Source organism: Misgurnus anguillicaudatus, chromosome 15, assembly GCF_027580225.2.
Source record: "Misgurnus anguillicaudatus chromosome 15, ASM2758022v2, whole genome shotgun sequence".
NCBI lineage: Eukaryota > Metazoa > Chordata > Actinopteri > Cypriniformes > Cobitidae > Misgurnus > Misgurnus anguillicaudatus.
Genome location: NC_073351.2, coordinates 22705493 through 22732480, shown reverse-complemented (window position 1 = coordinate 22732480; position 26988 = coordinate 22705493). Strand labels below are relative to the sequence as shown.

Genomic DNA, 26988 nt, shown 5'->3' with positions numbered 1-26988 from the left:
TAAAATCTGATCTGCTTTTGTATCCACCTGCCATTAGCCTATTTTTCATATTAATTTCTAATATAACCCTGACATCTGCCATTATGCAATTGTGCAATTGTTGGTATTTAAATGTGACAATATGATAAAGGAAACCATCATAATTAGTGACAGTTTTTAACATTTATCCTGAATTGACACTATGATAAACATATTTGATGCATTTTTTCCTTTAAGGAATTTCTTAGCATTGCAAATGTCCATATGTTATTGCTTTTAATTCAGCATGCAACACAAAACCTGCTGACCCAACATGATTTCTGAAAGTTTCACATATAGCATCTGGCAATGACACCAAAAAACACTGACTTTGAATATGTTAACATGGTCACAATCTTGTGAATTACTGACATAAACCTTAAATGTTTCTTATTAATTTAGCATCATAACTTGTATTTCTTGGTTTTCGTGGGATTATATTTGTGGTCTCGGATGATTTGTGATTTGAGGCTAAAATCTCATAATCTAATTGAGATTAAGAGCACTAGCCTTTGATTTCACTCAATGATTTCACAATGATTTTAATCTTTGACATGACCTTACTCAGTCAATACTGATATCAATGTTAAATTTTCACAGAATGTTTTTACATTAGCCTATGATTTTTTTTGTAGAGAACAGCAAATCACAAAAAAGGACTTAAGATGGGTCACACGATTTTTGTTGTCTTTTGGAACCCACTAAATCTTCATTATAAGAATAAAAAATTACATTCCCTCTTATGTATAAAATAGCAATGTGTTTTAATTTGACCCTTTATTTCTATAATTTAAACGGGTACTACAGTTCATTTCCTTTAAATCATTTGAAATGCATTCACTTCATTCCTCCATTCCCTTGGCAAATAGCGTATTACAAATCCAGGAAGTGTGTGGAAATATTAAACAATAGCTACAATTCGTTGAAATGTATGATACTTTTGTATCAGAATTGTCTAACGATGACACACCGCCACTTGCTACTGTAAAGCAACACGTGAGCATCTCTGTAAAAGACTGACAGTATGAAGATGTCATGAGCTTTGTCTGCTGGCGCCGAGAGAGCGCACTTCTCTCTCTGAATCACTGCTCCCCTGTCATTATGGACTCTGTATAGACAAGATTACACTGAGCTGGACTCTTTTTATTAACGCTTTTAGATACGAGATATTTTTCTTCATCGTCTTAAATATCGACTGCCAATTGCAATATCAGCGCTTGCTTTGCGCGCTGTGTCGGACAGAAACCAAGGATCGTCTTTCAAGGGAGAAAAGTTAAACTGACACCCGATGTAAGTGGTGTCATCCCCGGGGTACTTTGAGGATGCAGAGATCACCTGTTGAGGATGCTAACTGCCTGTCAAGATACTTCTTTTGGTAAGACGCAACATGAAATTTTGGATGTTTTTGTGTGTTCACTTTAGTTAACAAACTAAAGCTGTGTTATGGCATAGGACACGTGTATTTTATTTAAGAAACATTTACTCTAGTTTATTTTCTTCGCTCAGTACATGTGTAGCCTTGAGTGCGCAGGGCGTTTGGAAACCTGATAACTTTGAACATTCGTAGTGTTTCATTCATTTAAACAAATAAGCCAATTTTTGAACATTTTGACAACATTGTACATTTAATAAGTGCAGTAACTTATTAAGCTTTGTTCAATAATCAGGAACCTGGAAAAAACCTCTGCGTACTTGCACGAGCAGGTTTAATTTAACATTAAGACGTTTGTGCAGGACTATACATAGATTACAAGATTAGAATTTCATATTAGCCTGTTACATGACTAAAAACTAACGTATTTCTACTTAGAAATGTATCTGTTTTCACTGCTTGCAGGTGGACACACCCTATTATGAGAAAGGGTTTTAAAGAGAAACTGAAGGCATCTGATGTTTATCAAGCTCCCAGTCAAGATACAGCTGATGTTCTTGCAGAGCGTTTGGAAAAGTTAGTATTTGCATTCTCACATCTTCTTGAGGCATTACTCAATTTTTGATGCAAATTCTGGTTATTAAAATGTGTTGTTTTTACTTAATTTCCAGTTGCACCAGATTTGTCATTTATAATGACATTTTATTTAAACCATGTCTATTTTTAAACATTTTATTTAATATGTGTATTTCTTGATAACAATGGCGTTACGATTGTAGTCTCCGGATTTGGTGTGATTTGCTTCTTCAATCTTTTACTGTTCTCTCCATCCAATGTCCATGGCTATAATAAAAGCCTATAGTGACACTGTTTTGAAGTGAACACATTTACATAATGAAGTGACCCAAGCAGAACTCACAGCCCTGCTCTCTATTGTTACTTTCAGAGTCCTCAATAGCACTGTTACTCAACACAGCCAAATATCACACCTTTAAGACAGTGTTTGTGTGCTGCTTTTGACAAAAGAAGGGTAAAAAATGTGGGCAACCCCCCTAAATGTCACCCTGCCTGTTCCAGTAAAGTTCCTCCCATGCCATGCTTGACATAAACCACAATACATTCATGCTAGTGCCTGCTAATGGGCATCAAATATGACCTTTAAAAGTGCCAGGCACCTGGTGAGTGATAGATGACGGACATTTCTTTAATTCGTCTAATGCTGGGAATTTGAACTTTTTGTTGAATTAACAGGTTAGAGCCGGTTTCAGTACGCTGTTTAATAAGATAGTAAAATCACCCTGGTTATATAGGAGTGTACCAAACAATGTGGACCATACTGGTTTTATTGTAGGTGGGTGGATGCAAAAGGCTGTTTAACGGTCCTCTCTTCCTAAACAGAGAATGGGACAGAGAAGTTGCGTCTGGCAAGAAAAACCCCAGTCTACTGCGAGCACTCGCGCGATGCTTCATCCGACCTTTTCTGTTATTTGGGGTCCTTCTGTATATAGGCGTAAGTGTCTAAAGAGTGTCTGTTAATATGTATATGCCCTGTGTTTATTCTGTGTCTTTTTTCTGGGATTTGAATGTTAAACATCTCTAATTATTTGCACATTGGTGGATGTTGCCGGCTATTGAAATGATGTTGTGTGATTTCTACCAGTGTGACTATCCCAGTTTAGATGATATCTGTGATGTAACTTGTTAGTAGAAGTACCAACAATTTAATTTTTTTTAACATTTATCTCTAGTGCAAATTTTTTAATTATAGTCATTGATATAGTCTTTAGTTTTTATAATGATTCAGATGCAGTATGTGCAGTTACAACAATGTTAATCTGAAGATGTTTTGTCTGTATTTCTACTCATTCAGGAGGCTACAAAAACAGTGCAACCACAGCTTTTAGGACGGATCATAGCGTCATTTGACCCTGCGCATGAACCAGAAAGAGCTATGGGCTACTTTTTAGCCCTGGGCCTTGGCTTGCTATTCACCGCCCGTTTTCTCCTGCTCCAGCCAGCCATGTTTGGGCTTCACCGCCTGGGCATGCAGATCAGGATTGCTCTCTTCAGCATCATCTATAAAAAGGTTAGCTTTTAGTTCTCACTGTTTTGTCCTGGCTCATACAACGCTCTAAAAAATAGTTCAGAAAGGGACAAGCCCAGCCGTTGGGTTGAATTAACCCAGAAAATGTTTATATTTCACTGAACAGTGGTTTAAAACAACCCAGCATTTTGGGTTGAAACAACCCAGCATACCGTAGGTTAAATTATAACCCAACGTGCTTGGCTCATCCCTTTTTGAACCAACACTGGATTGAAAATAAACCAGCATTTTTTATAGTGAACGCTTAAAACCATCAATAGGACAAAACATTCATCATGTTTATTAAATGTATGAATTTTTCCTTACCTTGACCCCTAGACCTTAAAACTCTCTAGCCGAGTCTTGGACAAGATCAGCACAGGTCAGCTGGTCAGTCTGATGTCAGCCAATCTGGGAAAGTTTGATCAGGCAAGTATAAGAAAAAATTATTCTCCATTTCAGCTTTTATTCTGTTTTACATGTGCTCCGTAAGTCACATGGTCTTGTGAAATGTCAAAGTTTACAATATAGACCAGTTTGGCCAGTTTTAAGCAAAAATTTTGCATTAAACAGGCACTAATTTATTACACAAGTCAAATGATTTTTGAAAATGTTACCAAGGGTATTTGTATAATACAAAAGCCAAACGTTAGACATGAATAGGTTGGTTCTTCAGAGGGGATGATGGCTGAACTCTAGAAGCTCTTAGGAAGGTAGAGCCAAGGTGTTGAATATTGATACACTCTGTAAGTGTTCTGAAGCAATTAACACCTTCATTTAATATGGGTTCTGCTGCCCCTCTTCTCTCAGTGTTTGAGCTGTCTCTGACATTGGTTGCTATTGAAAATATAAGGAATAGAATGTACTATTTGTATTATAATTTTTCTTAATGGGTTCAGACCTCTATGTGAAATGAAATTTTACATGTGTGTGGCTGGAATGTAACTCAAACAGAAATACCAAATGAAAATACTGTCATTATTTACTCACTCATGTTTTTACAAACTTTTATAAATGTCTTTGTTCTGTTAAAAACAAAGGAAGATTTTTGTAATGAAACGAAGCGCCATTGACTTCCATAGTAGAAAAAATTAAACAGTTTGGTTCCAAAATGCGATAAACACCTTTTTTTTATTTGTTACCGCCAAAATCAGTATTGGATCTGGTCAGTATTAAAAAGTAAATTCTTCATTTTACGCAAAATCCAATATCCTCCATGTTATGTCATCTCTTTTTTCCCAAAATGCATTAAACGTCAGTCCATCTTCTCTGCAGAATGCAATAAATCCGCTCAACAAATCACAGCGCACCATTCCACGCATTGTAAACCAAATGGTGACGCGTGGAATACACACAGAATTCTAGTTTTCCTCATCTACTTTGTACTTCATGATCAACAAACAAAAACAAAATAATACTTTTGATGGCATTGATAAACCTGTGGTGGTTTTCTGTGGCAGGGAAGAAGCCATCAAAATCGAATAATTTATGTAAGTGCATTCGGGTGAAGGAAAATGCCGGTTGTTGCTTGTTCTCCCGACAGCATCAAGCTTCTGTCATGCTAACACATTGACCCCAGGGCATCTTATAAAAAACGTTTCATTATTTTATGCGAAGTCAACAAAAATCGACCAGGACTGAAACATTTACAGCTGATTGCTGTCAATAAGGTTCAGCGACGACATCTCAAGGATGACAGCAGCAGTGACAGTGTTAATATGACAAAAGAAATGTTTTTTTTTTTAATCAGTGTATACCACTAGTCAACTAAATGAATATAACATGCAAAGATGAATGCACATTTATGTATTGATTCAATAGATTTATAGCATTTTGAAAAAAAACTTTTTTTGTTTTATTGCATTTTGCGGAAAAATCCGTTTTAATAATAAATCTTTGAAAATCTAATTATGGATTTGAATTTTTAATGTTATTATAACCTAAATATGCTATGTGAAAGTTTGTAACAGAAAATAGTGGTTTTCATTTTGTCACATTCTTGGTACAGAAAACACATTTTTACCGAAAAATTTGTCAAAATGGATATGCGTTTTGGAACCAAACTCTTCAAAAACTGCTATGAAAGTCATTGGTTCTTTGCTCAAACATTGCTCAAAGTATCTTCCTTTGTGTTCAGGTTTGGAACAACAAGGTGAGTAAATAATGGTTGCCTAAATATTAGGTATCTGTTTTGTGGCATCTGTTGCATCTTTACATTGTAAGTGTAGCAGACACTAACAAAAAGGTGACTTACAAATAAGAGAGAATTTAACATTTTGTCTAAATATTACATGCATGAAACTTAATACTGTCTGAATTAGCCTATATATTTAAGTCTACAGTTTAGTGATAGATATACAATATGTATACTTTTTTCTGAAACAGAGCTTGAGTATGGCCCATTTCGTGTGGATATCACCACTGCAATGCATCATGTGTACCGGTCTGATCTGGGAACTCATTGATGTGAATAGCTTTTGTGCACTGGCCGCCATCTCTTTACTGGGGGTCTTCCAAGCCTTCCTCTCACATAAAATGGGTCCTTACAAGTAAGTCTCAAATTCTTCCCAAACACCAATAGGTTAATCTCTCCAGAGATTCTTCTATTGACTCCCACACAAACAGACATTTCAGCTGTGATTTATAAGTCTTTGATGAGTGTGAACAGGTAGTTCAGTTCTGCTTTTGTAATCAGAAAGTTAGTTAACCTTGTGCTTTTGAGAAATGTAAACAATGTTGGTCAAAGCAGAGGCAGATCAGCACACAGACTGTACAAGCTGTGTTATTGTGGAGATCTCAACACGTTTTCATACAAAAACAATTATTTTCTAGCATATTGTGGACCAGTTTGAATATCATCACAAGACACTTTTCTGACATGTTATATCTAAAAACCATTTTAAATAGAAACCAGTATACTAAATCTATTGTGATGCCCAATTCAGTACGGTATTCAGTGCATTTTTTAGGCATTAATATATCATGCTTAGTCAGATGCACTGTATTAAACACCCACCGCATGTTGGAGTGTTTATTATGTACAGGACATGGTGTGCTGTAAGCACAGACAGATCATTACAATATTTTGCTTGGGTTTTGTTCTCCATCAGAGCACAGAAAGTTCTGCTAACCAACAAGCGTTTGGCTCTGACCTCAGAGATCATGGAGAACCTGCATTCGGTGAAAGCCTATGGCTGGGAGGAGATAATGGAGACGCTCATCAAGAATATTAGACAGTAAGATGTTCTTCATTTGTTATAAGTCAAACCTTGCTAATGTAATTGTAAAGCCTTCCAATATATGTGTTGGAATAGACTGGGTTTTGTAGCCAGCCTCTGTCTGTTTCACTGTAGTATACATTTACAGAAGCACACGGCGTGCCTTTGTGTGTTGTTATCAGCTCAGTTTAGGAGAATCAATGTGGCGTTGTTTTTATTGCTATTCGATATCTTATGACACAGACTCCAAATATTCTGCCCATCTGGCATTTCCCCTTCATTTTGTCTTTCTTTGTTCCCGTAAACTGATTTTAGGGATGAGGTAAAGTTGACCAGGAAAATTGGCTCCCTGCGTTACTTCTACAGCTCGGCGTACTTTTTCTCTGCCATCTTCGTCATTGTGGCGGCAGTGGTGCCTCACGCCCTCAGTCGAGGCATCAACCTGAGGCGCATATTCACCACTCTTTCCTACTGCATGGTGCTGCGTATGACTGTCACTCGACAGCTGCCCGCTTCAATACAGATGTGGTACGACACCATGCGGCTCATTTGGAAAATTGAAGTGAGTTTCTCCCTGCCGAAGCCCTTACGAAAATTAACCATGGTTTTACTACAGTTAAAACCAAAAAAAACATGGTTAGCATAGTAAAATCATAGTAACCACACAAAAAACATGTTTTTTGAAAACCGTAGTTAAACCATGATTAGTGTAGTAAAACCAACCAATACACCAAAAAACATGGTTACTACCACAATAAAACCATGGTTAATTTTCATAAGGAAGGTGGAACCCATTTTCACATTGCATTTTTGTGTTATATACACTGTCAGAAAACATGGTTAAAATAGTCTCTGGATGTCACTGGGACAGTACCCTTTCAAAAAGTACACATTTGCACCTAAAGAGTTCATATTAGTACCTCAGAGGTACATATTGGTACCAAAGAGTGCATGTTAGTACCTAAAATATTGGTACATATTGGTTACAACTGTGTTTATATCTGAACATACATGGTACATATTTGGACCATTATCAATGGTACTGCTCAAGTGACAGCTTTAGACCATTTTTGACCGTTTCTTCTGACATGGTACCAAATTAAACATTTGCACATATAGCTGTCACATTTCATATACTTTTCTCAGGGTAGATTCTCAAAATCAAATTATACGTACCTAAAGTCACGTAATTTTTTGATTCTTTTTCGTGATACTGTCACGAATGTCCATGTTTTTTCGTGATCGTATCACAAATTTCTGTTTTGTCCTATTTTCTTACCATTGTCGCTCTGGTTTGGGGTTAGATTTACATAAAATGACATCCTTACCCAAACCCAACTCTAAACCTAACGCCAGGCGACAATGTTTTGAAATTTAGAAAATATAAAAAAAATCAGAAAAAAATAGTATAAACCAATACTTAAAGTGACATCCTAACACAAACACCAAATCTAAACCTAAACTGAAGCGAAAATGGTTTGAAAATAGGAAAAAGCAGTTGAGTAACCAATACGTGACACATAAACAGAAATTCGTCATACGATCACGAAAAAACGCAGAAATTCGTGACAGTATCACGAAAACGAATAAAAAATTACGTGACTATACATCATTTTATGAGACTGGGTAGCATTATATATAGCCTATAAGAATTGGCTTTGACCATTGTTACTGTCTAAGAAACAAGAAACATTAAACTCATTGAGCATTTTCGACAATGTCCCTCAGTTGGGACACAGTGTCGCACTAAATGGGGATAAGTTGTCACAATAGAACCTGCAATTTAACCAGCTTTCGATCAAATTAACAACTTTCTAATTCAATCCAATTTTAAAATCGTAAACACATAACATTTTTTTTACTGAAAACATGTTTAAAAATCCTTGTTACCTATCCATTTTTCTTGCCATCATATTGTTGTATAGTGGCGGCCGGTGACTTCTTTTTTCGAGGGCGCTTAATGCGAAGTTCGTCACAACATGTATGTAGCCCGTCATGTGTGTGGTTCGTAATTTCAAAATATGTGTTCTGCGCGTCGAGTAATCCTATGTGCATCACGTGTCTTGTCAAAACAAGTGCCTGCTGCAGATGCGTCCAAAGGGTTTACGATAAAAGAGATGCTCGCGTTTGCCAGATACTCGCATAATCTCATGCGTAATCAAAGTTTACTGTTAAGTGAGTGTCTTGCGTGTATTTTTGTGAACGTGAGCGTCTCTTTTATCATAAATGGTTTTGACGCGTGTGCCACAGGCACTTATTTTGACAAAACACGTGATGAACATGGTTCACATGACGCAACAAACACATATTTTGAAAACACGAGCAACACACATGACACTCCAAACACATATTTTGAATTTGCGCCCTTCGGATGAGCAGTCACAAGCCACCACTGTTGTTGTATAATGATGTAAAGTGTATTTCGAAATAATGGGGCAATTACTGTGATTTCACCTGTATCCAAAACATTAACTAATACATAAACCTGTGTCATTTATTCCCTCAAGGAATTTCTTAGTAAGGAAGAATACAAGTTACTGGAGTATGATCTCAGCATCACACAACTGGAGCTGAAAAATGTGACTGCTTCTTGGGATGAGGTAAACCTAAGGTCTTTCAGTAGCTTAGACTTACACTTACAATATAAAAACATTTGCTTTAGGTATACCTCAGATATGTCCCATCCACAGTCACATACGGTAGTCAATATATAGTCCCAGTAGAACCAAATACAGACATGCAATAACCTTAATCTGTTTTCAGGGTACTGGTGAACTTTTGGAAAGGATCAAGCAGGAGAACAAAGCTAATGGTCATCCTAATGGAGATGCAGGCCTCTTCTTTACCAATCTGTATGTGACTCCTGTACTGAAGGATATCAGCTTGAATCTGAAGAAAGGGGAGATGTTGGTCGTTACTGGTTCAATGGGATCTGGAAAGGTACAGTAAGAAGGATTTTCTCCTTTTAAGAGCCCAAAAAATTCAAACAGTTTTAACATTTACTTTGCAATGAAAGGCAGCACTGCAGTAAGGCCAAAATGTGATAAATATGTGTAAAGCATGCTGTTATTTTCAATCCATTGTTGGGTCAAAAAGGGATAAACCCAACTGTTACTATACTTGATCCAACAATGGGTTAAAACCACCCAGCATAAGTTAAATAACAACCCAGCAGGTTTGGTTCATCTCTTTTGACCCAGCAGTTTTTAGAGTGTGTAACGTTGTTATTGTTCAGACATATTGTCTGTATTTATAGAGCTCATTGTTGATGACCATCCTCGGAGAGCTTGTTCCCTCTTCCGGGAAGATCACACACAGCGGTCGAATCTCCTACTCCTCCCAAACAGCCTGGATTATGCCTGGCACCATCCGAGACAACATACTTTTTGGTCTAACTTATAATGAGTACCGATACAGGAGTGTGGTTAAAGCATGCCAGCTTGAGGAGGTAACAAATTCAGTTCTTCTATACGGTCACATTTCTTTCATTTTCTTAGTCTTACTCTTGTCTTGTTCTACATTGCAATTCCTCTGTCTACAATATTTTGCCTGACTTCACTCATCTTTCAACCCACTAGTCCTGTAATCTTTGTCCTCTCTCTCTCTCTGGAATGTTCACCTGGCATTTGAACTGAGAACCTTTGTTAGATGTTCAACTCTGTCATATTATCCCATTCAATATGGTTATTTTCCCCTCATTCTCAATCTCCCGATACCAAAGCAGCCAATCGTGTGCCACTCTCGGTAGCCGATGTGTTGAGTAACAGACCCCAGGTTTAATTGAGTCTTACATGAAAAGAGCATCAGAATGGGATCCACTGAGAACATATTCACATCCAAGCAGAAAGCTGATGTATAAGATTCATCAGTGCCAGTTTTGTTTGAGATATCTTAGGTTTTTGGATTCTTCAAAGCTTGTATACTTCATATTATTTTGGCATAACTTTACAATTCAAAGAGTTACATTTGTAGCCACAACAGAAGCGAAATGTATTTATATAGTGCTCTTTTACAATGTTGCCTTGTTTCAAAGCAACTTTACATGATAAAGCCTCAAAGATGGTCCAGATATAATTAATCTCATGGCACTGAGTGTTTCCCGAAAGCTCAACTAGTGACATATCTTTTCCGTAGGAGAAAATGTGGACCCCAAACAAAGCCTGTTTTCACAGTTAATGGTGATTACAGGCACAATTTATGACTTTAGCAACAGAAGACCTTAAACAACAGTGTGAGGAGGCTGTTGTGGTTACAATGGATGGAGGCAAGAACATAACAACAAAGTGTGAGAAGTTACCCATTTGTGTGCTAACTAGCGAGAAGCTGCAATGAATTGTATACACAATGAGGTTTTTCTTTTTTTGTGTGTATATCGAAAGATCAAGATTCAGATGTGTATAATTTCCTAGCATGCTAGCATCTTCTAAGTCAAGCACTAAACTCTGTATGCAAATGGAAAGGCTAACAGGCTAGGCTAACAGGCTAGACTCTTTAATATGTAAAGTGGAAACGCCCATCTGGCCACACACTTGACTGAATTTGTGGCTTTGTGTTGTCTATCTATGTACCCAGCTAACGTTCCCGTAACTTTGGCTAACATTCTCTAAAGGTTAAAGTTTTCAAAAAATAATTTCTTGAAAAAACATAAGTAGAATGTTATCTGCAACTGCAATTGATAAATGTTCTTAAAACCTTAGCATTAGAAACTTTAGAATTGCATTGTTAGCAGAACCATATCAATGAAAAATTCAAACATTAAAGGTGCTCTAAGCAAATTCACGCGTTTTAGACCATAAAATATTTTTTGTTACATACAGCAAATATCTCCTCACTATCTGCTTGCTTCCTGTCCGCTGATCAAACCGTAAAACAGCCTAGGCTCCACAAAGTGCAATAAAAACAAAGTGGCCAAACCTACCACCAGAAACGATAACAAAGTGTTCCAGCCAATAAACGACAAGAAGGATTTGGAGGTGGGGGCTGGGCGCGTTCATGAAAGAACCCTCCGTTTGTTTGAAAACAGTTCAAACATCAACAAAAAGTGACGTCGCACAAATTCGCTTAGAGCGCCGTTAATATAACAACAGACTGAACCATTCTAAAAAGTTTTGAATAACGTTCTTATAACCAAACAATAACGTTCATACAACGTCTAAAAAAACTGGTTCTAAGAACGTTTAAAGATGTTGTTTTAATAAACTATTATGAACTTTAGGGAAACGTTAAAACATTAAAGGCGGGGTGCATGATTTTTAAAAAAACACTTTGGAAAAGGGAGTCGGATCGACTACCAAAACACACTTGTAGCCACTCAACAGTAAAGGGGCGTGTCTACTAAACGGCATCGTTGCCTGGGTTGCATATGTGTGGGGCGGGTCTATCAAAAAAAGATCAAGCTTCTATTGGGGTAGGGGTGTGTATGTTTAGGTGAATTCAAATGTCAACATTGGCTTTTAGAGATCATTCACCCCGCCTTTAATATAAAGGGAAATGGGACGTTTTAATAATGTTTTAAAAAACGTTCTTAGAAAATGTATAATAATAACAAAAGACTGAACCGTTCTAAAATCGTTTTGAATAAAGTTCTTATAACCAAACAATATCGTTCATACAACATTAATAACGTTCATACAACATTTTTAAAAACATTCTTAGAAAATTAATATTAATAACAACAGACCGAACCGTTCTAAAATTGTTTTGAATAATGTTCTTATAACCAAATAATAACGTTCATACAACGTCTAACGTTCTTATAACCAAACAATAACGTTCATACAACATCTAAAAAATGGGACGTTTTAAACGTTCTAAGAATGTTAAAACAAAACGTTTTTAAAACTTAAGTAAAACGTTACGGGAAGATTATTATAACGTAAAATTGGGTAAAATTTCTTTGTGACACTGATAACCTAGTGTTTCAAAGTCCATTAAAGTTGTATGTGATGCGAGTCGTTACCTCTTGCATTTTCCAGTGCTGCTTACTGATTTGTTTGATAAGGGTCTTTAATTTTTTAAAATATTATTTTTAATGCTCCTACGATGGACAGAGAGAGCTAATGACAAGGTAAGAAGTTTCAGCATGAAATCAAAATTATGTTAAGTTGTGTCATTTAGTTTCTTTGTGTTTATATTTTTACGTGTTCCTTAAACCCAAAAACCTGCTAAATCTTTCTTAACTGGAAAAACAAACAAACAAACAAACAAACAAACAAACAAACGATATTTGTCCAATGAAATCCTCTCTGCATTGAGAATGTCTCCCCACCTTATACCTGCAGCCAACTAGTATATCATAGTTTACGAAACCATACCTTATTGGGTTTATTGATAAACATTCTATTTTAATATGAATAAACAAAACTTTATATATTTAGAATAATTAATTCAACAAGAAACCTGCAGCCAACAAGCATTTTCACAGGGTCAATAAAGGAGACTCATTCACATTGCTGTGTGGTGTTCATTGGTGGGGCAAGACATTTTTTAAGCACAGAATATATGCAGTGTTTTTGGTTTTATCATCTGTGTATCTGTGTACTGTCATGTAAAGTAGCAATAGTCATGGTGGTTTGCTTTCCCTTTACCACCATAGATCATCACCAGTGTATGCTGTGTTTTATGTTGTATGTGGTGCCTTGCATAAGATTCTTTTAACTACAGCATCAGTCATGGTTTGCGGTTGAACAGCATGCTCTATGTTGGCCTTTACAACCAGACTGCCATGAGGGATGCTATACATCTGCAAAAGTGAATTCATTTGTATGCTATATAGTTAAACATGTCACTTTATCTTATTTCTGGAATCTGCATCCACATAAATTAGCAGTGTTTTGGTCAAAACCAGGTTTGGTTATTTCAGCAATAGGAAAATGCTTTGTTGCTATTTGGGCCTGTACTTAGTAATCCAAAGCTTAAATTCTTTTTTTTTTCTGAATAGGTTTGTTGCTGTAAGTTGTCTCACATTCACCTGCACTATTTTATGGTATTGTGTGTTTTATTATCAGGATCTATCTGCTCTGCCTGAGAAGGATAAGACGCCTATGGCTGAGGGGGGTTTAAATTTGAGTGGAGGTCAGAAAGCACGTGTGGCTCTGGCCAGGTAAGTCTCCTCACCTACACCTGAACATCTCTCAACTCCTCAGGTGTACTCTAGCACCTGTACGGTTCTCGCTTTTCTTTTTCACCACTTTTCAATGGCTGCCCTTTCCCACTAAGGTTTAGGGAAGGATGTAAATTACAGATGTATGACATGTTAATAATGAAAACACACAGTTAAGTAAATTATCTTTTTATGATTTACATAGCCGTAAATTATGGTCTAATCTTAAAGTTTACAGTATTGCACCCATAAACCAGAAATCATGACAGTTTGACAACCTACTTATTGGGAGTAAGAAAAAAAATGTGCATGTGTGTATACACTGATCAGCCATAACCTGCCTAATATTGAATAGGTCCCCCTTTTGCCACCAAAACAGCCCTGGCCCATCAAGGCATGGACTCCACTAGACCTTTCTATCAAAACCAGCCTTCACTTTTTCAGCTACAGTAGCTTGTCTGTTGGATCGGACCACACGGTACAGCCTTTGTTCCCCACATACATCAATGAGCCTTGGCCATCCATAACCCTTTCACCGGTTCACCGTTTTACCTTCCTTGGACCACTGCAGACTGGGAACACCCCACAAGAGCTGCAGTTTTGGAGATGCTCTGACCCAGTCGTAGCTATCCCAATTTGGTCCTTGTCAAAGTCGCAAAGATCCTTACGCTTGCCCATTTTTACTGCTTTTAACACATTAACTTTGAGGACAAGTGTAGTTGATAAATGCAAAGTTAATGCTGGTTCTAATAGCTGGATCTCCGCATTTTTCCGTGTCCGTACCACGGACTTTCTTTTCCGTGTCAGTTTCACGTATTGATTACTCAATTGTTTTTCTTTTTTTAAACCATTTTCGCGTGGGTTTGGTGTTAGATTTGGGGTTTGGGTTAGGATGTCACTTTAACTATTGGTTTATACAATTTTTTTCTGGATTTTTAAACAATTGATGCCTGACATTAGGGTTAGAGTTGGGTTTGGGTTAGGATGTCATTTTATGTTACAGAAAGTCGTTCTAACCACAAACCCACGCGAAAATGGTAAGAAAATAGGAAAAACAATTGAGTAACCAAAATGTGAAACTGACACGGAAAAGAAAGTGTGTGGTACGGACACGGAAAAATGCGAAGATCCGTGACAATGACGCGAATAAATTAGCAAAATATTCCGTGACTATAACACGGAAATTCGTGAGATCAGGTTTTATTAGGCAGGTGTTCATAATGTTATGTATATAAGTATATATATAGAATATGTCTTAAGCACTGTATATATCAGATTTTGAATATTAAAGGGGCCATGGCATGAAAATCATTGAAAAATGACTTTTTCAATGTTTAATGGCTATAATTGGGTTCTCAGTGCTTCTATCAACCTAGAAAATGGGAAAAAGTTCAACCCAGTAACTTATTTTTGGTAAACCATTCTCTGCAAGCATGTGAAAAATTAGGTCATTGAAATTTGGCTCTCCATTATGATGCCATAAAGGAGATCTTATTATAATAATACCGCCCCTTAATCTGCACTATCCAACAAAGGCACAGCCATTTAGTGCATAGAGAAAGAGGGAGAGAGAAAAAATAATTGACAGCACAATTGAGAACAAATCACGATCATTGCGATCAGTCTTTGAATTTCATCAGCTTATTTACATTTTAAACTACACACCCAAAACGCTACATTTTTGCTCACACCTACAAAGTGGCAATTTTAACATGTTATAATAAATTATCTATATAGTATTTTGAGGTAAAACTTCACATGTGTACTCTGGGGACACCAAAGATTTATTTTACATCTTAAAAACGTCTTGTGACATGGCCCCTTTAAAATCTCTTTTTTTAAAATAATAAATTAGTATTATTTTTGTCCGCATAGGGCTGTATATCGAGATGCTGATGTTTACCTGCTTGATGCACCTTTTACTCACCTGGATATTGCTACAGAAAAGGACATATTTGACAAGTATGTATATCATCTTTTTGCATATATATTGTACAGTTATTTTTATTCTCTGCTAGCATTAATTCTACTAATCAAAAAATAGTAAAGAACCACCCTACTTAAAGTACTGTAGCATTTCAACTTAAAGTGCATATACATTTACTGATGCAAGACTTGATTTTTGGATTCACTCAGATGTCTGTGTCAGCTGATGTCCTCCAAGACTCGCATCCTGGTAACAAATAAAATCGACCACTTGAAGCGTGCCGATAAGATCCTACTGCTCCACAACGGTGAAAGTTTTTTCTACGGCACCTTTTCAGAGCTTCAGTCGGAGCGACCTGATTTCAGCTCTTTGCTACTTGGTCTGGAGGCCTACGACAACGTCACCGCCGAGCGCCGTTGTTCCATCCTCACAGAGACCCTTCGGCGCGTTTCGGTGGATGAGAACGCACCTCTGCGTTCCTCCTACCGTCAGGTTGCCCCCTCGAAGCCCAAGTACATAGATGAGAGAAAACCCTCAGTGATCCTCAATCCTCTCGGTGCTACCCGCAAAGCGTCTTTCATTCAGGCACCAGAGGAGGAGGTCCGGAGGACGTTACCTGACCGCAAGTTCTCCCTCGTACCTGAGAACGAGCTAGTGGATGAATCCTTCATGGGAAGTGATGTGTATCACAACCATGGAGTGCATATGGCTGGTCAGAGGAGACAGTCTGTGTTAGCCTTCATGACCAACGCACAAGGTCAGGGCAGACGTGACCACCTTCAAGCGTCTTTCCGTCGAAGGCTCTCCGTCGTTCCTCAGAGCGAACTGGCCACTGAACTGGACGTCTATACTCGCCGCATGTCAAACAGTGCCTATGACATCACAGGAGTGCTTGAGGAAGAGAATATTGAGGTGGGGAAAGTATTTTTCTATTTTTTGATTTGCATTCCTGATGTCCTTAGACTTCGAATCGTTCTAATATACTTCTCTTGGCAGGCGAGCTTAGCTGATGGAATAGATGAAATAGAGGAGACGTTTGAAACAACAAAGTGGAACACATATCTCAGATATGTGTCCAATAACAAAAGTCTTCTTTATGTTCTGATCTTCATCCTCATTATTGCTGCAATTGAGGTAATCTGAATGCTTACAATGTGAGAAAATTTAATTAATTTTACATGTCCCTACTGAAACATCCAGCTAAGACCAGCATAAGCTATAGTAAGCTGGTTTTAGCTGGCCTCCCAGCTTGGTTTTAGCTGGTGTAGGAAGCTGGTCTAGCTGTGTTTTGGTCACTTTTTAAGATGGTCTAGCTGGACTTAGCTGGTCAGATTGGAAGTCCAGCTGACCCACCAGCTTTGCGAGGCTGGGAGGACCAGCTAAAACCAGCTACTGCCACCTTAAACAAGCTACCAGCTTATGCTGGTCTTAGCTGGATTTTTCAGTAGGGGTGCCTAATAGAGGCCCAAAACGATACTGGGGACATTTTCTGTGGTAATTTTTGGGTCAAAATCTCTAAAATTTTGTAAAATGGATTTCAATATTTAAGAGAACTGTGAGTACTATGTTATTTTAGTGGCTAAAACATTCATCTTTGAATGTACTGCTTTAGTTAATATCATCTGCTAGATGTTTAAATGTAAAAATGTAGATATTTGACCTTTGTTTTTAGCTTCAGTAATCCTAATCTTCCATACCTGTTTTTAGGTTGCAGGTTCTGTAGCAGGAATTTTTCTCATAACTGAGTAAGTGTTTCTTTCTCACCTCATTTTGTAAAGACGAAAGTCAGTAGCTTGGTAGGCTAAAAGCTCTGTTAAATTTTTTATAAACATAAACAAAGAGCGACCACCCTAATGGTGAATATTACCTCATCAGACTACTTGCTCTTGTGTGCCTAAGGCCACTTTTGTAATGGAATTATATTTTCAATTCAATTTTATTTATATAGAGCTTTTCACAATTGTTTAATTGTTTCAAAGCAGCTTAAATTAATAAATGCAGGAGAAAACACAGAAAAATCGATGGGCAACATAAGCAGCAGAACCCTAACCCTAAGTACTAGTTAGCGTAGTATTAATGTAACGTATAGACCATTTCAGCAGTAACAACATAAACAAGCGGCTGTCGCGGTCCGCACATAACTTCCGGTAAACTCCGCTAAGAATAAATAACAACAAAGTTCTTTAAACGTAGTTTATTTATATAACAAGCAAAAAAACAACACATTACCTAGGAAACCAAAACATTTGTTATTTTCGACGAGGCATTTGTTCAAGAGATCAGTTTAGCAACTAGTCAGACCATTAAAAAAACGAAACCGGAAGTAAGGTTCGGATGCAGGCGTTTTTTCTACAACAAAAATCCAGATAATTTACTCACCACCATGTCATCCAAAATGTTGATGTCTTTTTTTGTTCAGTCAAGAAGAAATTATGTTTTTGAGGAAAATAATCCAGGATTTTTCTCATTTTAATGGACTTTAATGGACCCCATCACGTAACAGTTTTAATGCAGTTTAAAATTGCAGTTTCCAAGGACTCTAAACGATCCCAAACGAGGCATAAGGGTCATATCTAGTGAAACGATTGTCATTTTTAGACAAGAAAAATAAAAAATATACACCTTTAAACCACAACTTCTCATCTATCTCTGGTCATGTGATGCGCCAGCGTGACTTCATGCAATACGTCATCACGCCAAGAGGTCACGGAGGAAGTATGCGAAACTACGCCCCAGTGTTTACAATTGTGGAGAAAGAGGACGGTTCCGAAGTTGTTGTATGTGGAATACTAATTAATATCTTTGTGTCAGTTTATTGTTTAATATAGTCCGCAAATGTGCGTTTCATATATGTAACACGTGACCTTTCCACGGCATTACGCAATTACGTGAGGTCGCGCTGGCGCGTCACACAGCCAGAAGAAGACGAGAAGTTGTGGTTTAAAAGTGCATATTTTTTATTTTTCTTGTCAAAAATGACAATCATTTCGCTAGATAAGACCCTTATGCATTGTTTGAGATCGTTTAGAGTCCTTTGAAACTGCATTTTTAAATTGCATTAAAACTGTTACGTGTTGGTGTCCATTAAAGTCCATTAAAATGAAAAAAATCCTGAAATGTTTTCCCTTAAAAAACATAACTTCTTCTCGACTAACAAAGAAAGACATCAACATTTTGGATGACATGGTGGTGAGTAAATTATCTGGATTTTTTTTTTAAAGAAAATGGACTAATCCTTTAACTTGGCACCCTCTGACCTCTATACGTTACATTAGTACTACCGATCCTTTAAGCCAATGTCTGCTGACTCCCCAGGGGTTGAAAAAAAACATATTTTCATTGTTATCCACATAATTCATTTCCTGTATGTCGTTGCAGTGAGCTTTGGAAAGAGGAACAGGACAGATCAGACCCAAATATGACCAAGTCCAACGTGTCCTTACCCGACAAGAGCTCAGCCGTCATTGTGACCCCCACAAGCAGTTATTACATCCTCTACATTTATGTGGCCACTTCCGAGAGCATCCTGGCTATGGGATTTTTCAGAGGTCTTCCGTTTGTCCACACTATGATCACAATCTCTAAAAAACTGCACCAGAAGATGTTTCATGCTGTCCTCAGGGCACCTATGTCTGTGCTCAATACCATGAAAACAGGTACAGTGTTGGTTTTGTGTGACTACTATAAATACAAGTTAACATTGTCGGTATTCATTTTTTGATCCTGCTTCTATTTTTACAGGTCGAATCATGAATAGGTTTACCAAAGACATGTCCACAATAGATGACATGCTTCCTCTCCTCATGTTTGACTTTGTTCAGGTTTGGCCAAACCTTTATATTTTTATATATACATTTCTGACGAGTTTAGTCCTAAATCTGATGTAACACCCAATTCAAGGTTGTAAACTGCACAACTGGAAATGAATTAACCTTCTGATGCAGTCAAGTAAAACTTATTTTATTTTTATTACATTTAAGTTTTGCTCTTCTTTCTACAGCTGACTCTGGTGGTGTTAGGATGTGTCCTCGTGGTGTCCATTGTGCGGCCGTACATTTTCCTAGTGGCTACTCCTCTTGCCATCATCTTCATTGTGATGAGGAAGTATTTTCTCCGTACAGGTCAACAGCTGAAGCAGCTGGAGACAGAAGGTAAGAGCAGATCAGAAGCTTAGAAGTCTGTATTTTTTTTTTGTGAGGAGTGTACATTTATGCATTTGGTAGATGATTTTATTCACTGCAACATAAAGGCATACATTATTAGATTTGAACCGTTGACCATCGCATTGCTAGCTAGAGCCATTCTCTACCAAATGAGCTATAGAAAAGCCTGTAGCAGACAAAAGGTGGTTCTTGACGTACATGGTGTATATCTTCAGCTGTAGTGTCCAATGTGCGGGCGTGTGGCAGGCTGCCAGGGATAAAAAGGTCATTTAGACAGGGGGCTGATGGGAGGTCAGTTCTAGGTCCGAAAAACAGAAGAACAGAGGATGGATGAGTCAACCAAAAAGAGACGGGATATCTCAGAGGAAGTGGCATGGGCGGTGTCTGTCAGTCATCTTTATTCAACAAGACCGCAGTCGAGCCCCATCTTAGCTGGTTAAACTGGATTACTCCTGTCATTTAGATAGGAAGTCTTTCTATCCTCAATAGTCAATGTGGCCATAGTGAAAGCAAATACGGTTTTCCGTACTTTGTAATACAGAGCTGGCAGGGTCCTAAAAACCCGTCACGGGATTTCCTATCGTGCTATCCTGACATCATTCTCTCATCATCCACAACTGATGAGTAACAACATTCATGACGGGGATCCTAGAAAACTACGCAACATCATTGTTTTGAGGAGCGAACGTCTTTGTTTTGCCTATGGAACAGGGAAAGGAATTTTGCAAGGACAGATGTGATGAATGTGAAATATGTGATAATTAAGTGATATTGTGAATACTGTAGCTGAACTTACGCATTAGTTGTTTTGTTTATAAGGTCACTCGAATGCCAAAAGGGCACAGGGCAAAACTGTATTTTCTTTCTCTCTCTTCCTGACTTTTGTTATTGGATGCAGTGTTGGGGAAAGTTACTTTTAAAAGTAATGCATTACAATATTAAGTTACTCCCCAAAAAAGTAACTAATTGCATTACTTAGTTACTTTTCATGGAAAGTAATGCTTAGGTTACTTTTAAGTTACTTTTGCGTTACTTTTTCTTACTTTGCCGGTGTTTTTTATGACTAAAAAGTTCTGCATTCAGAAATTGCATATCTCCATCGCAAAAATGTCAAGCTCTGGTCTGCCATCTCCATTTCTGACTGAAACTGTTCACACTGTGTAATTCTACGTTAATACGTTCAGTTTAATGCAGTACATTGTTTTTTTACATCTAATTAATTAAACTGAAAAGTAACTTGCATTACTTAAAAAAAAGTAAATCAATTATTAATGTGTACATTTATAAAGAAATGCGTTACTTTACTTGTTACTTTAGAAAATTAATATTATTGCGTAATGCACATAATTGCGTTTTTATTATGTAATGCACGTAATTGCGTTACTTAGTTAATTTTCATGGAAAGTAAAGTTTACGTTTTCTTTTGCGTTACTTTTGCATTTTTAGCGTTACTTTTGCGTTACTTTTTCTTACTTTGCAGGTGTTTTTTATGACTGAGAAGTTCTGCATTCAGAAATTGCATATTTCCATCGCAAAAATGTCAAGCTCTAGTCTGCCATCTCCCTTTCTGACTGAAACTGTTCACGCATAGAGTGTGTAATACGTTCAGTTTAATGCAGTACATTGTTTTTTACATCTAATTAATTAAACTGAAAAGTAACTCGCATTACTTTAAAATAAAGTAACTCAAATATTAATGTGTACATTTATAAAGTAATGCGTTCCTTTACTCATTACTTCAGAAAAGTAATATTATTACGTAATGCACGTTACTTGTAATGCGTTACCCCCACCACTTGCATATAGGGATAGCTGATGACAAAATGCAGTACATTCAAAGGAACAATTTACTCAAAATGTGTTGCCTCTGTTCCACAATATAGTGCAAGTATATTGTTAATTTTACTGCAATAAACCATATTTTTATATGTTTTCAACTGTTAAATTTAAGGTTATTAAGGTACATTTAATTCTACAATTATCACATGTTTTGTGAAATACGGTTTTATTCTGTAGCATTTATACAGTATTTTACTGTTAAATTTACGGACATTTTTTACAGTGTAGAAATAATGTGCTGATGGATCTCTCCATATAATAAAAAAAGTAAATAAAGACGAATCAGAAAAATTTATATCCTCAACTTTTTTTCTCCTCCCCCCCCCCATTTAGCTCGGAGCCCTGTCTTCTCCCACCTCATCATCTCCCTAAAGGGTTTGTGGACCATCAGGGCCTTTGAACGTCAAGCCTACTTTGAGAATCTGTTTCAGAAGGCCCTCAACACCCATACAGCCACCTGGTTCCTCTACCTATCGAGCCTGCGATGGTTCCTCTTTCGCTCCGACATCCTCTTTGTGTTCTTTTTCACATTGACCGCCTGGATTGCAGTAGGAACCAACCGTAAGTGCTCCTCCATCTGTATCTAGGCAAGATACGTAACTTAACAAGCACCAGAGCTTGCAAAGTGAGCAGATGCCATTGTTTATTTGTAATAAGGGCTTAGTGGTTCCGAAAAGCCAATGAACGCCTGATTTAGGGAGCTTTACAGACAATTGGTTTTATTAAGCGGTAATTGCAAGCAGTGCTTGGAAAATGCCTTTGAAGTGGAGAACTGAGGTCATTGTGAGCACGGTTGTACTCAATGTTTATACTTGCTTGTTGGTGTGTGCATTATTCCACAGAGGATAAACCGGGTGAGATTGGTATCGTCATATGCCTGGCAATGCTCATTCTAGGCACCTTCCAGTGGTGTGTTGCCACCAGCATTGCAGTGGATGGAATGGTGAGTCCATCTTTTGTTTCACGCACCCCCGCACATATTGTTACACGCACTCTTGCAGAAATTGTCCTGTTCTGTTAGGCCATAAAAAATATAGCGCAAAACTGACGGTGCTTATCAAGGTGCAGAACATTTTGTTTTCCCTCGCTGCAGCCCTATCTGCAGAATAGTTACAACGATGCTGATATGCATACGTAGTGTCTCTTTATTTTGCCCGCGGCACTGACACAGAGTGTAACTGTGCGCGCATACCGCCTCCCTAAGGACGCACAAACGCAGAGGTCAGGCATCATTTAGAGGCTAAACAAACCACATGCATGTTGGACCTGATGACATCATAATCCTTCTAATCCTTCTTCCTCCAGATGCGTTCTGTTGACCGGGTTTTTAAGTTCATTGACCTGCCGTCTGAAACGCCCAAATCCAAACTTGACCAAGGGAAAGGCTCCGACCTGATTATTGAGAACGTAGATGCCCGGACTGACACAGTGTGGCCCAACCACGGTCAGATTGATGTGAGGAATTTGACGGTCAGATACACAGAGGCGGGTCACGCTGTTCTTAAAAACCTCTCCTTTACTGCGGAGGGGGGACAGAGGGTATGTACAAGTAACTTGTGTTTCATTTCTCACACCCTTTTTTTTCAAATAGAATTCAGAAAGGTTTTTACTTTTTTTTTTTACATAAATGTGACATTGCATAACATTATTGTAGTCTATAGCTTGAATTATACTTGACTTTTATGCAGGACTCTCAGAAAGCGTATAAAAGCTGTCACTGGGACGATACCCTTTAAAAAAAGTCCTATTCCTAATATACAGTATACCATTTAGGTACAAATATCTACAGGTACATGTGAGGAAACCATTATGAACTATCTAAAATGTGTATTTTTTTCAAAAGGTACCACCCCAGTGAACTTAGTTACCTTTTTGAGTCCAAAAGTCTTGCATCAAAATAATGCAGAACATTGTTTATCATAACGTTTCTTTTAAAGGTTTTGTTCTTCCTGGTCCCATTTTTTTAAACCGTAGTTAGTGTGTAATGTTGCTATAATAGCATAAATAATACCTGTAAAATGATAAAGATCAAAGTTCACTGCCAGGCGATATATTTTCTTTAACAGAATTCACCTTTTAAAGCCTACAGCGAACGGCCGGTTTGGACTACAGCCCTCTATTTCCTGCTTTAATGACGTCAATAAAACAGTTTTTTACTAAACTCCGCCCACAGGAATACGTCAGTCGCCAGCTAAACTCAAACGGCTTTGCTAAGCTAAGCTGCTGTCGAATCACAACACACTAAACAAACTACACAATCAAAACACATTACGTATTTCTGAAGTAGGGACTTCATAAAACAAGAAAGACAGCCCGTTTTTAGGACAGTAAAAACAGCGGTATACAGTAAATTGTGTGAAAAATACCGTGTTTTTTTACACGTGAAACATGAACATGTTATATCGTGCACTGTAAACACAATCAAAGCTTCAAAAACACAGAAAGAACGGGACCTTTAAATCCTAGGATGAAATTTGATTTTGAATCCCATATTTTTAGACCTCCATAAATGTAGACGTCATTAGGTTGATCTACTGTTTCTTTTCAGGTGGGTATCTTGGGCCGGACAGGTTCTGGGAAGAGCACTCTGTTTAATGCTCTCCTCAGACTGGTTTACACTGATGGGGACATCTCCATTGACGGGGTTAACTGGAACAAGATGCCCCTTCAAAAGTGGAGGAAAGCTTTTGGCGTAGTGCCTCAGGTAATACTGATTTTGGGGACAGCTTTGACCACCTGTCTCAATAATTTCTCCCATCTTATTTTTTGGAAATATCTTTTGCACCACCACAGAAAGTCTTCATCTTTACGGGAACGTTCCGCATGAATCTGGACCCTCACGGTTGCCGAAGCGATGAGGAACTTTGGCGAGTTGCTGAGGAGGTTGGCACCTGGGGGTTTTGCTTCAGAGGTCAAATGATCAGTGATTCGATTTCCCTAACCCAAACTTACACACTTTGTTGGTTCAACTTATTAAAGTAAGTAACCTGGTTGTCTTAAAATTTTGAGTTAATTCAACTTAAAAATATTACTTGTGTAAAACTTTTTGTGTCAATTAATATTTTTAAAGGAAAACACCACCCTTTTTTTTAACTATTTTATTATGTTCTTACCTCAACTTAGACAAATTAATACATAACTATCTTTTTCAATGCGTGCACTTAATCTTTGTACAGCGTGTCGTGAATGTGTTAGCATTTAGCCTAGCCCCATTCATTCCTTAGGATCCAAACAGGGATGAATTTAGAAGCCACCAAACACTTCCATGTTTTCCCTATTTAAAGACTGTTACATGAGTAGTTACACGAGTAAGTATGATGGCACAAAATAAAATGTATAATTAATTAGAACTATATTGTATGGCGGAAGAGCACTTAGTCTGCAGCACTTCGACCTCGGTGCGCCGTAACATCCTCACCCCTGACTGCTCCCCCTCTCGTTCAAACTCAGTGAGAGGGGGAGCAGTCAGGGGTGAGGATGTTACTGCGTGCCATAACATTTTAAAGCAACCAGGTAACTTACTTTTTAAGTTGAACCAAAAATAATTTGCTATAAAACATTGATAAGCAATGACGTTATCACTTCATGTATTTGTAAAGGTTGGTCTTAAGTCAGTGATTGAGCAGTTTCCCGACAAACTGGACTTTCAGCTGGAATATGGAGGCTATGTACTGAGTGATGGCCACAAGCAGCTCATCTGTCTCGCTCGCTCCATCCTCAGCAGAGCCCGCATCCTCCTCCTGGATGAGCCTAGTGCTCACCTTGACCCGATGTAAGTCCCAACAACATCACCTGTCATCCACGGATAACACAAGGAATTTATGTCTATGGTACAATACATTTAAAGGTGCAGTGTGTAGATTTTAGCGGCAGTGAGATTGTGAATTGCAACCAACGGCTCAGTCCACCATTCACCGAAACGCAGGGAGAAGCTACAGTAGCCACCAAAGGACAAACATGTTGTTGTACAGTAGTGATAAAACGCGCTCCGTTTGTCCGTTTAGGGCTACTGTAGTAACATGGCGGCACAAAATGGCGACTTCCATGTAAGGGGACCCGCAGTGTATTTAGATAAAAATGGCTCATTCTAAGGTAATAAACACATAACAGTTCATTATGTAAGGTCTTTATACACCACTGATAATATAGTTATGTATTTTATATTGCATTTCTGTCTTTAGATCCTTCTAAAAGTTACACACTGCACCTTTAAATGGTTTTGCATGTCAAAGAGCAGTAAAATGAATACTCCAAATTGCTTGAACCAGATGTTAAAGTTGTTAAGGTTAAAGATGTTAAATGTGAAACATTGCATGATTGTATCATAAATAGCTGTTCTTTGTTTTTGGTTTCAGCACAATAAAGATATTAAAGAAGACACTGCGACAGTCTTTTTCCACATGCACTATATTACTATCTGAACACAAAGTGGAACCACTGCTTGAATGTCAGTCTTTCTTGGTAAGAATCTTGCCATCTTACCCATTAACATCTGGTCCAGCCCCAAACTCATTTTATTTGTGATATTCAAAAAAAATCATTTTTTTTATTAAGTTTTAGGAGTGCCAACACTATTCATTTTAACTCTTTCCCCTTTCCTCTTCTGTGTTCAGATGATGGATAAAGGCCAGGTGAAGACTTACGAATCTATTCAGAAGCTGCTGAATGAGACTAGTCATCTAAAGCAGGCCATAAGTCCGGCAGAGCGCCTCAAACTGTTCCCTCGCCGCAATTCCAGCATGCGCGCCCCTCAATCCAAACTCAGCTCTGTGACTCAAACGCTACAAGAAGAGGCAGAGGACAACATCCAAGACACTCGTCTCTGAACATCTAAAGCTTGTTTTCTAAGTCTCTAAATGGTACATTATATTGGATGGAGCACATTTGAGGAAAATGCAAGATATGGAAGCTTTAAGTATTGCCTCTCACAATGGGACGTATCGTGGCCAGGAATAATTGAACGCTGTTAAAAGTGTATAGCTAACGTAACTTATATGATTCATCTCTGTTCTTTGTTGATTATGTCTCAAGTCAAATGTTTTCATCTATTTAATTTTGCTTTGAACATTTAATTTATTGCGGTATTTTGAGACTATATCTGACATCATTTGAAAGTGCAGGATTGTATTAATCATGTAAATGACTCTTTATTTTCTTGTCATTGAACTATAGGAAAAGGAAGGAAAAGGAAATATTTTTCATTATTTTAATATGTAAATATATATACAGTATTTATAAGACTTAACAAATATATTTTTCAAGACTG

General features: G+C 37.7%; 1 protein-coding gene across 1 annotated transcript; it reads left to right on the top strand.

Annotated features, from left to right (window-relative positions):
• Positions 1-925: 925 nt before the first annotated feature.
• On the top strand, positions 926-26988 carry cftr (CF transmembrane conductance regulator). Its single transcript, XM_055173320.2, has 27 exons — positions 926-1393; positions 1856-1966; positions 2789-2900; positions 3261-3476; positions 3813-3902; positions 5859-6022; positions 6584-6709; positions 7007-7253; positions 9199-9291; positions 9455-9631; positions 9948-10139; positions 13699-13793; positions 15669-15755; positions 15930-16632; positions 16717-16854; positions 17428-17465; positions 19099-19376; positions 19462-19541; positions 19721-19871; positions 22056-22283; positions 22565-22665; positions 23028-23261; positions 24271-24426; positions 24516-24605; positions 25322-25494; positions 26078-26183; positions 26336-26988. Exons 1-27 carry the CDS (start codon positions 1341-1343, stop codon positions 26546-26548), a joined length of 4452 nt encoding a protein of 1483 aa, XP_055029295.2. The 5' UTR covers positions 926-1340; the 3' UTR covers positions 26549-26988.

What these genes read in the sequence shown, in the direction of transcription:
- cftr (XM_055173320.2), top strand. Translation starts at nt 1,341, where the DNA reads ATGCAGAGATCACCTGTTGAGGATGCTAACTGCCTGTCAAGATACTTC. An exon ending in TCAGCATCATCTATAAAAAG is followed by an intron (nt 3,477 to 3,812) that starts GTTAGCTTTTAG and finishes CTTGACCCCTAG; the next exon opens with ACCTTAAAACTCTCTAGCCG. An exon ending in CATAAAATGGGTCCTTACAA is followed by an intron (nt 6,023 to 6,583) that starts GTAAGTCTCAAA and finishes GTTCTCCATCAG; the next exon opens with AGCACAGAAAGTTCTGCTAA.